This window comes from Paroedura picta, chromosome 16 (genome assembly GCF_049243985.1).
Source record: "Paroedura picta isolate Pp20150507F chromosome 16, Ppicta_v3.0, whole genome shotgun sequence".
In the NCBI taxonomy this organism is placed as follows: Eukaryota; Metazoa; Chordata; class Lepidosauria; order Squamata; family Gekkonidae; genus Paroedura; species Paroedura picta.
Window position 1 is genome coordinate 2189962 of NC_135384.1, and position 10871 is coordinate 2200832.

Below are 10871 nucleotides of genomic sequence, written 5' to 3' on the forward strand. Positions count from 1 at the left end.
AATGCTGGTAAAGTTTTATACCAAATTTTTACTCATTCCCCCCCCCCTTTCCTCATTTTAGAGGACAATGAGATTAATTCTACCACTCTCTGCTCAACTCAACTTCTCTCTGCCAGAAAAAAACAGAGTGCCACAGTGGCAGAATACACAACCAGGGTTTTTCCATGTTCCCATAAACATGTCACTATGTTCCTGGATTCACGTTATTTAAGTCTTCTGCATTGTTATGGCTCTGCCTCAGGCTTGTCATCTTCACCCATATGATAACCAGGTTCCCCAAGATGATCCTGAGCTGCTATCAGGATTTTTTGAGGGTTATGCAGAGTCCTTCTTTTCCCACTGAATAGGATCCATTTGCTCATTACGGCTTAACCTTCAAGGGTCCCCAAACTATTGGGAGTCTGTTTTTCCCTGACACATTGTGGTACACACAACTTCAAAATGGCTGTCCTAGGAGGAAGAGCCAGTCACAAAATGACAGTAAGGTATGACTCAAAACAATACAGCAACTCCTGAATATTTAAGGCAGAAGCTGTTGAATGGGATGTCCCCAGAACCCTGATATAATTGAACCAGTTGCAAAGTTTTTGTATCTTGCCACGAGATATCGTGAATGTATTATGTCTAAAGCATACTTTGCCTCTGTTCTCACTAGCAGTGGATCCATTTGCACTTTCCCTTCTTATATTGTACTTTCATATGCTATTAAAGGCTTGTTGTTGTTGAATGGGATGTCTTTTGATGCCAATCATAAATCTCCAGTGCCAAATCAGAAACCGTTTTGTGCAAAAGCCCAACTTGTTCCCGTGAATGTACTAAAAATCCTCAGCAGGTGCTAGATAAGGTGTTGGCACGCATCTCAGCAGGTGAGAAGGGCTGACAATACTCGCTCCCATTGTCAAAGGAATCAACTGCAGTTTACATCTCACCATTATGAAGGTTCAAAACAGCTTTAAGCCATAACTCTGGAGAATCTCATAGAAACGACGTGATTTCACTTGAAGTTGAGGTGAGAGAAGAGCTCAGAGTTCATCCAGGTCTGTAACATTAATTCTGTCGTCTCAGAAGAATACCACAAGCAGACTTTGAGCACGTGTATCTATATGGCTTTTAGACTTTGGGCACATGTATCTATTTGGCTTTTATTATTTCTACAGAAAGACGTCTCAGAGATGTAGCATCAAGTAAAGTGCAAGAACAGCAGGAGTGGGATTCTAGCAGACCCAGCAGATGTGTGCAAATTACAGAATGTGCTTCCCACCACGACCAGGATTCCAAAAGGAATCTCAAAATGTAACTGGAATCGATCGTATTCAGAAGTCACTGCTTCTGAGGCACTCTAGTGTTTTTCACAAGTTTACATATATTGACGACAATTGCACTTACAAAGCCTGGCCTATCCAAACTTAAAGCCGATGGAGAAAGTCCACGTATACACCATAAGGCACAAAGGGACCATGTTCCTAGAAATTCTAGAAGTTGCATGCTGGGAGGAGAATGGAGTCTTAAACCCAGAAAGTGCTGCTTCATACTCAATGACCCAGGCAGGAACTTAGTTGTCCTAGGCCATGTTCATCAAGGGAGAGTAGGAAACGGACGCTGCCAGATTTTCAGGCTGAGGGGTACAGAAATTCAAAAGGCTGTATGAAGGATTCCAGGGCAGGCATCTGTTTTGTCTCAACCATTCGAGCGGCGAAGTTCTGCGCCATCTGCAGATTGGAGAACAGGAGAAACGTGAAGGTCTCTTTTCCTCAGCCCCCATCCCCCAAGCCAAGAGGAGACTGCTAGAACCCCAAAATGCACTTTTAATTGTTGGTTCAAGGAATTAGATCGCAATCACTCAGTCACATTCTCTGTTGCCAGCAACCACCTCCACCCCAATCTACTTGGCTGTTGGCAGCCATGGCTACCCATAAAGTTCCCAACCAACGCACATAAAATACTTGTACCACCGATCCCCAAGGCACCTCGTTCCTGACGACCAGCCGCCGGACAAAATGAATCCTTCTTCTGCCCGTTCATAGTGCATTTCGTTCTAAACTTCCACCCGGTATGTTATGCCCCATCAGCAAGCTACCCACAACCCACTTCTTTGAAAACCCACAAAGGACCGCCATCTACAGTGGGACTCCAGCTTTCCTATCCCAAAAATGCATCTTTGCATGGCCAGCTCTTAACCCTATAATAAATCTTACCTGAATGACGATGAGCTTGTTATCCAGACGATCATTTTCCTTCAGTTCTTCCCCTATACAAAGTGTAACTTGGTGTTCAGGCTTGGGAGCTAAGCCAAGTAGGTACTGGTCCCAGGCTGAGTAGAGAAAATGCAGGGAGAGGGATCAGTATATACCAGGGCAGGGGTCCCCAATGTGGTGCCCATGGGCAGCTACCAACACCTTTCCCAGTGCCCCAAAGTTCTTTTAGAAAGACTTTTCACAACTAGGAGAGCGTCTGCCATTAATCACTACCCTTACATTTTTATTGCCCCAGTGTTTTTGTGAACGACAACGGATTTGCTTTTCTAGCAAAGAATTATCGTCCTGCATCTTTGGACTTATGATGCTGTTTACTACTTTACTTTCTCCTTATATCCGTACTCCTAGGGTCCCCTGTTCCATTGCCTGCACACGAAAGCTCACGCCTTGAATAAATCTTTGCTGGTCTTAACGGGGCTCCTGGACTAAAATTTTGCGCTGCTTCAGGCCAACCCAGCTATCCGCCTGAGTCTTACCTGACCGGAATGCCTTGGCACTGAAGACATGACGCAGGGTGTCACTGCCCAGCTTCCCAGAAGCCACGGAGTCTGAGAGTCCCTGCCAAGAGACGCTGGCTTTGCACTTGGTCTGGCACTGGATGAAGATGCCTTCCCGGTTGCTTTCGGCCATCACGCCCTTTTCCAGAGCCTTCAGCAACTGCGAGGTGGCTTCCTGCTTCTGAGGGTCCTCGACCTCGTCGGGATGCGGCAACATCACAGGATGCATCCTGTTACACAGCGCACCCAGGGGCGTAGCAGCGGACGTGATCCGGAAGTCTCCCTGCGGAAGCCACACGCTCTGAACCAGCACACCGCTGTAGAAGATGGACATCCGAATGGAAAACTCCTCTGGGAGGGGAGAAGGGAGGAGGTCAGCCACCTGCAGACCACCTGCAGACCACCAGCCCTGGATGCGCTAGCTAGCACAGGGTCATGACCAAAAAGAGCACTTTGCTATAGACCAAGGGATATAACTTTGTTATAGACCATGTGGGCAGGGACTCATGGGAATTGTAGTCCATGGACATCTGGAGAGCCACAGTTTGGCCACTGCCTTCTACGGAAAAAGGCGCTTGGTCCATCACAGTTGGTGTTTTCTACTCAGACTAACAGTGATTCTCTGCGGTCTCAGGAAAAGGTCCTTCCCATCACCCGTTTCCTGGTCCTTTCAACCGGAGAGGCCAGCGGTCAAATCGGAGACCTTCTGCACGGGAAGCAGGTGCTCTGCCCCGCAGCTACTGCCCCCTCTACCATGCATGCATTCCCTTTCTTTCCTCACCTCCTCCAAAGGGAACCAACCCATCCAAGGCAGGTGAAGGGCCCACGGCCTCACCTATTCTCATCATTTGGGGCATCCCTGTCGACACGATCTCGGTTTTCAAACGGAGGGCGATCTCCGTCACGTCAGGAGCTGGAGCGACAAGAAAACAAAAGGAGAAAGGGAACGGAAAGTGAGGAGCTGGGGAGTGACCCTCCCTCTCCGAGCAACATGCCGTCCTGTCCCAAAACCTTACCTACGTGCCCCCCCCCCCCGACCTGCCACAAATCCCTTGGAACTGGGCCTGGATTTTTGTTGGCCAGCAGTCCTGGCGGGTACTCACAAGCCTGTTCCCTCAAGGCGCCTGCTTTACTAGGGCTCAACACCGAAGCCTGTTTTGGGTTTGCAACGTGCCAAGGAACAGGGTCCCTGCGAGCATGCACAAGGTGCACGTAACTGGGATGATGGACTTCCACACACTTGGAAACAAGAGCTTGGACAGCTGCACCAAGCCCGCCACCCCTCTTCTTAGCAATTTTGCACTGCGGGTGATAATCCGTTCCCAAACAAGAACTCAGTCGCGGTGTGTTATCGGAGAGTTCTGCCCCCCACCCCCATTCATTTGCATAAGGCGTAGAGAGAAGCACAAGCCGACCTGAAAGCCACTCCCTGCACAGCATGTTGTGCTCCAGGGTTGAAGGAAGGTTACCCTGCATTTGCTCAGAGGGACGGCCCTTTCCTACTAGCCTCACAGTGCTGAGGAAACGGGTGTGGAAGTGTTATGCAAGCCCCGCTTCCAGCCTCATCTGGCGTATGTAGCCACTTCCTGCCCCCGTCTGTGTTTGCTTCCTTTAGCTCAGGGGTAGTCAAACTGCGGCCCTCCAGATGTCCATGGACTACAATTCCCAGGAGCCCCCTGCCAGCATTCGCTGGCAGGGGCTTCTGGGAATTGTAGTCCATGGACATCTGGAGGGCCTCAGTTTGACTACCCCTGCTTTAGCTCATCGGACAAGCCATGCACTCCAGCTCCGCCCTCATCACGGGCAAGTTTTAAAGCAGGGGTGCCCGTGGGTGACACCTCTCCTGGCCCCTGCCAAGGGTTGCCAGGATAGGACTATTCGCCTCTGTCCTTTCTCAGGGGGCTTCTTTTTTTTCTGCTCCCGAGAAAACAAGAGTAATAATATAATATTAATAAACTTAATGTTCGTGGCACCCCCTTCCTGGATAGTAAGATTTCCTCTCCCCGGTCTTCGCTGACGAGTGTGGAAGGGGCTCCTTATACAGAGGAACAAACTGGGGGCACTGTGCACCAGGAGGATCCGAAGAGGAGGGCCTGAGGCGCCTGGAAACGCAACCAAACTGTCAGGGAGAAGTGAATGACCCCCACCTGTTTCACCGGGCTGAGGACTTAACTCCTCTTGATGGAGGGTTAACGTGGCCGCTGCGTTTGGAGAGGGGCTAGCCGTCACTTCGGCCATGGAGCTCCCGTCCTAGGGGAGAAGGAAGAAAGATCAGATGGCGCATGCCGTGACCCTGCTCCAGTTCCAGGTTGGCACTGGTTGTTCACCTCCGTGCTCACCCACAGACGCCAATGCCCCCCTGCCCCTCTCTCCACCCACTCTCCTCTCCCCTTCCCACCCACAATGTGGTACATTTGAGGGCCCCTCGTTGAGGAGTCCTGCTGCAGAGCCAGGCACAGGAAAGATGGCAAAGCGGCAGCCTCGTAACAAGCCCAGCCCTCGGACTGTCTCACTCAGTCCCCCTCTGCTGGCAGCAGTTCTCCAGGGGCTCAGAGAGAGAAGGTTCCCCCCCCCCCCGTGGGTCCAAATCCTTTCCTCAGAACAACTCAGACTGAACCTGCAATCCAAGCAGACATGGAGGGCACGGCGGTCGGAACTTTTAAAAAGGGGCACATCCAGCTTAGGCAGAGAGACAAAAGGATGCCGAGGCCACCAACCCAGATGTGATGCTGGAGATGAGCTCCCAAGGGTGTTTTTGTTTTACCCCCCCCCCCAAAAAAAAACCCCTACCGGACCATGGGGGACGACAGCAACTCTTCCCACTTACAGGGAGAAACGGCAGAGCCGGGAAGATCCAGCTTCACACTCCCATGAGAATTGTGTTTACCAGAAGCAAACATGGACATTTGGATTCTGTGCAGGCCTGTTTAAACATAATCGTCCAGCCCCAAGGCCAGCAATTAAGCCAATCAAAACCTTTCGTGCAGCTCTCAGTTTGTCTGCAGAACAGCCAGGTCAGAGTTCACTTTAGAGACCAAGAGGATCCCAAGATTTTGAGAGCCAAACCTCCCTTCGTCTGACAAAGGAAAGCTCCTCGCCCTGCAAATTCCACTGGTCTCAACAGTGCTTCTGGACTCGAATCCAGCTCTTCTCCTGCCAAGAGACACAGCTGCCCTCCGCAACAGGGAACCCACACAAAGGGTGCAGGCAAATGGAACTGACCCAGTAGAACCCATCAAGTGGCCCAAACAGCCAAATGAGGAACAGTGAGAGGATGGCCAAGACTTGGGGGAAGCGCACAGGTTTTGGTCCAGACGCCAACAGAAGGAAAGCACACCCGGCTTCCTGCAGCCCAGCCCTACGGATGTTGATACTCACCATCTTCGACGGTGAAAGGGAGCAGGGCACCTTAGGGGGGCTCCTCGCCCCCTCCTCCGAGGTCCCACTGGAGCTTTTCACCTTCCTCTTCTTGGACTTCCGGGATGAGTTCCCTTGGGAGACAAGAAGATGGGGGGTGAGGGGAAGAGGCGGAACATTGCGTGGGCCTACACAGCTAAATTCTGTTCCGAGACAAGACAGATTCTGCAACATGAAGAAATCACACCACCTGGCGTCTTTTTTCAGGCATGGGGCTGCTTCAGGCGGCTTCCAGTTCAAATCAAACCAAGCCTGCTTGCCCAACACAATCAACCCAGTTAGCTGCACAGTCCCTATTGGTCTGTGTCAGTGCTGTCCAGATCCTCTGGTGGGAACCTCCCTCCTGGAACCAAACTTCCGGCACTCAAAAAACAGAGCGCAGAGACTTTTGAGGTGGGAAGGTTAGCTTTGGGGCCGCTCACCACTCTGCTGCTCAGACAGCGGGACCAGGCGGTACACTTTGTAGGGCTCTGTGATGTCCAGCTTGGAGCGTGACGGCACCTCCTCGAACTCAGGACTCTTGGACAGGGCACAGCGGATGCGGGTCTTGCAGGCGGCGGGATCGAAGCGTTCCCCTGGGCGGTACTTTCCTTTAAAGACGGCCCAAGCCTGAGAAGAGAGGAGGGCTTGTTCTCACTTGGGCTGGATAGATGGCCCCGTGGGAACCCTCCTTCGACCGTATGCTCCTCCATAGTCTTTTTAGGACTGGGGTTTCCTAAATTCCAGTCTGGAATAGAGTTTTGTTCTCTCCTCTTCCAACCCATCTTGACCTTCCCACAGTGACTTTCCTTGGGCCGAAAGCAACACTAGAGATTTGGGCCCAGTTCACGTGGGACAACCAACATGTGTTTGCCATCCTCCTGCCATGGGCATTTGGGATTGTTATTTGTAAGGTATCGATGAGGGGCCAGTAGTGACCTCTCGGGGCCAGCTGCCAATGGAAAGGGCCCGAGAAAATCTAACGGCTTGTGGCTGTTATTGTTTCGCTTTGTTTGTTGACTGGGATCTGAACTACCCCAAACCCCCTGATCCCCACATGCTTAAGAGTCCCTCACCAACTTTCAAACCTCAGTTTGCCGCTGAACTGAGTCACTCGAACCCAGAACTGTACGTCTTGCGTTAGGTGTACTTTGCAGTTCTGGCTTCTGAGCCAGCTTGGGGTCCCAGACGTGAACGGTAGCAAGGAGGGAACACAAGGCTGTCTCCCAATCTCTAGTTTGGAGGACCAACCATGTCACACTGGGAGACAGCGCAGTGTAGTGGTTACAGAGCTGCAGACTCTAATCCGGAGAGCTCAGGGTAGCCTGGGCCAGGCAGATCAGGGGTCCCAGTTCCTTAGCACATTGCTCTCTGGCACTTTTCACAAAATCCCTCTTCAGTGACCCTTTAGCAGACACCTTGAAGAAGCTGGCATCCTCTTCCTGGCGGAACTCCTGCTTCCCGGCATGTTTCCAGGGGATGCGGAACATCGTCTTCTCGGGGTTGTCCCACACCAGCCCACGGAATTTCCCGCTCTCCACCTGTTCCACGGTCCACTGCCGCAGCCTCCGGGTAGACCGGACTCCTGGCCCTGGGGTCCCCATCCTGGACAGGGGGTTAAAAGGAGGAGGTTCAGCAGGGTGGGAGGGAGGGAAAGAACAAGCGAAGGAAGAGGCCAAAACGCAAATGGAAAGGGAGGTTAAATCGGTGACTTTAGCTCATTAATTGCCCACTGGGGCAAACCGAGGACTGCATGAAACCACCGTCTCCCGGCCCCAAGTCCGTGTGGGTTTCTTCCCTTTCTTACAGAGGGGAGAAAATGGCTTCCGCTCAGGGGCCAGTTTCCCACTTCAGCCACCCAGGAGCGCCCAGGTAAACGACCTGGCCAGCGGAATCAAGCAGAGACAGACAAAGAAACTCCTTAGGAAACCTTTGTGGCGGGATCTGCTTTCCTACAGCTGGTCCTCCTACACCCTACCCTGCAACTCCAGATATGACAGAGGCCGGAAACGGTAGCTTGAAGATAGGGTGGGGTGGCCAACCTTGGGAGTCTCCCAGAATTACAACTTATCTCCAGAGAACAGGTCCCCTCTGGAGGTGGGGATGCCAGCCTCAGGGGAGAGCCAGGGGATTCCCTGGAATTGCACCTCTTTCCAAACTAGAGATCAGTTCCCCTGGCTTTGGAGGGCAGGCTGTACGTAAGGCACGGGAGTTACGCGCTAGTTGCACCCACAGCCACACACCGAATTAAGACAGGATGCGCCTGAAATTACCCAGGGGACGGGGGAAGATGTGAACCCGGGTCTCCTAAGCAAGGTCGCCGCTGGGACCCCTGCGCCACATCACCACTTTGGACACCTACCTCTGAAGCACAAACCCTCGCAACTTAAATCCCCCGGGTATGAGCGCGTCCGCCTCTCCGCGGAGCCCTTGAAAAGCACTTCTCCTCTGGCCCGTCCCGCCTCCCCCCGCGGCACCCAAATTCCCTTGGGCACAAGCGCACGAAGCCACCTCCCCGATCGTCTGCGCTTCGGCGTGGGCGTCCTCCGCCTCCGCACCGTCCAACACAGGAAACTTCTTGCAAAAAAAAAACAATGCCCGCCCGCAGCCAGCGCGAAGGCAATGCGGGTCCATGCCGGCGGCAACCCGGGCTGAACCCCCTTTTTTTCAACCACCAATAAGCCTCCCTGGGGCTCCACCGCGTAGCCGAGCCGGCCGAGATCCGGACAGGATCGCGCTGCGCACCGCCCACCCCGCTCGCGGCTCCAGCTGCGCGCCCTCCAGCTGTTTCTCCCCGCGCTGGCGCGTCGCCCTCCGCTTTTGGTTTCTGCCCCGCTGGGAGGCGGCCAGGAGGCCAGGCGAGCCAAGATCGTACCTGTCCGATCCGCCGCTGCTGCTGCTGCGTCGCCCGCCGCCCGCTTGGCTCGCAATGGATCCCGCGCCGGGGCGGAGCTGCGCTCGCTCTCCCTCCCTCCCCCTTTGCCATTTCTTCTCGCTTCGCTCCCTTTCCCAGAAGTCACGTGGGAGGGAGCACATTCCCCCCCCCCACGCTCGCCTATAGGATGCCCCCCAGGGGGCAGCAGAGAGCGCCTCCGCTTTCATCGCTGGACTTGGCTGGAAGCCGCAAGTTTGGAATTTCTTCTTTGGGGGCTTGTTTTCCTTTCTCTGCCTCTCTCTTTCCCAGCGGGTTAAATCCTCACCCCTGCAGAGTGGTCTGCCTGAGGCGGCCAAGAAGGGCCCCACTGTCCGGGCTTTCCGCAAACGGCACAAAACTGAAGGTGGCAAAAGTCATGCACACTCCCACGCCAGGATCCAAGCCACAGCAAGACAGACCACAGTCCCCAAAACTTTGTCCGAGTAACTTTGCGAACCACTTTTGTGATACATAAGAGCACTCTTGGGAAATTGAGTTCTGCAATTTCCGACGGAAGCAGCAGAACGAGGCTTGAATCTGGCGGCACCCTTAGGACCAACAAATTTATTTGTGTGCATGCTTGCATCTGATGAAGTGGACCTGCATGCAAAAACTTATACCTTGAATAAAAACTTTGTTGGACTTAAACCAGTGCCCCTGGATTCAAACTTTGCTCTATTGCTTTCCCTCTGAATCTGTGCAAACCAAATCAAATACGCTGGCATCCGTCCTTTTCACTCTGAGGACCCTGCCGAATGATGCAGGTCAGTGGCCCGATGGCCCTTCTGCTGCGATCTGCAATTTGTGCTGCAAAATATTTTCCAAAACGTTTGAAGCGGAAGAAAAATAAACACCAAGATTGTGGGCCGTCTCTGCCTAACACCTAGTAAGTAGAATGTCAAGTAAGTGTGCTGGTTTATGGTTTGAGGTGCCAGACTCAATTGGTTCGCTTCTTCATCTGTGTTTCCTGTGGAGCTTGTAAATTCGTAAAAAAAAAAAAGGTTTTGGGTGAAAGTTCACGATAAATTGCAGATTGTACTTAGATTTCAGTTCCCCTTAGACGCGAGAAATATGTTAAGTATGTTTCCTGTGTAGCGACCAAAACAGGCCAGAGAAACTTTTCCCCATGTGCCTACATGGCACCGATAATCATCTTAGGGCAGAGAAAAGCCGGGCCTAAACCCCTCCTCTCCCTCCTCCTTTGCTGCTGCCTTCGACTTTTCCCACGGCGGCCGTCTCTTCCAGAGCCCGGCCGACTCCTCCCGTGACCCACAGCTGAGTCACTGAGCTGCAGCTGAGTCTTGTCGAAAAACTCGCAACCCAAACACAACAGAGTTAATTGAGTTCAAACCCATCCGCCGGGTGAAACAGTACAACCGGGCTGCACCGAGCCCCACCACACGGGGCTGAACAAGGAATCAAAACACACAGTGGGGAACGGCAGCTAGAACAAGCACTAGCTGGCATCCGAATGGCCGTTCCAGAGGCCGGGAGGAGAACAGAACCAGAGCAAGACTGAAGACACAGCGGGCGTTAAAGCTCTCTCTCCCCTCATGAGCGTCTGGAAGGAGGAAACTGGCACCAGGCAGGCAAAGGTGGGGGCCTGGCGATCGCCCAGAATTACAATCCAGGTGACCAATACCAGAGACCCTGGGGGAAATGGCTGCCTTGCAGGGTGGAGTCGATGAGACGCCTCCCCTCCCCAAATCCCAAATCCTGCCCGTCCCAGGCCCCGGAGAGTTGGGTGATAGCACAGTGGTGTTTTACTATGTAGAAGTTGTTAAAGAGGGGGTCCCCTGGGAGCTAAGG

The 10871-nt window shown here is 52.9% G+C and overlaps 1 protein-coding gene across 3 annotated transcripts; it reads right to left on the minus strand.

Moving 5' to 3' along the window:
• Positions 1 to 1122: 1122 nt before the first annotated feature.
• IRF9 (interferon regulatory factor 9) lies at positions 1123 to 9265 on the minus strand. 3 transcript variants are annotated; one of them, XM_077315601.1, is made up of 9 exons: positions 9024 to 9265; positions 7567 to 7753; positions 6592 to 6778; positions 6131 to 6243; positions 4900 to 5002; positions 3534 to 3665; positions 2732 to 3103; positions 2196 to 2311; positions 1123 to 1709 (listed from the first exon to the last, which is right to left on the minus strand). In XM_077315601.1, exons 1-9 carry the CDS (start codon positions 9248 to 9250, stop codon positions 1611 to 1613), a joined length of 1536 nt encoding a protein of 511 aa, XP_077171716.1. In that variant the 5' UTR covers positions 9251 to 9265; the 3' UTR covers positions 1123 to 1610. The 3 variants fall into 3 exon arrangements, with proteins under 3 accessions (XP_077171716.1, XP_077171715.1, XP_077171717.1); XM_077315600.1 differs by lacking the exon at positions 9024 to 9265 and adding an exon at positions 8511 to 8955; XM_077315602.1 differs by lacking the exon at positions 9024 to 9265 and adding an exon at positions 8511 to 8954 and having other exon boundaries at positions 3588 to 3665.
• Between the last annotated feature and the right edge of the window lie 1606 nt (positions 9266 to 10871).

Coding starts and splice junctions, on each gene's coding strand:
- IRF9 (XM_077315600.1), bottom strand. CDS start 8,782: ATGGACCCGCATTGCCTTCGCGCTGGCTGCGGGCGGGCATTGTTTTTT. Junction 5,003..6,130: donor CCCTTTCACCGTCGAAGATG/GTGAGTATCAAC, acceptor CTTCTCCCCTAG/GACGGGAGCTCCATGGCCGA. Junction 3,666..4,899: donor TCCTCAGCCCGGTGAAACAG/GTGGGGGTCATT, acceptor TTGTCGCTCCAG/CTCCTGACGTGACGGAGATC.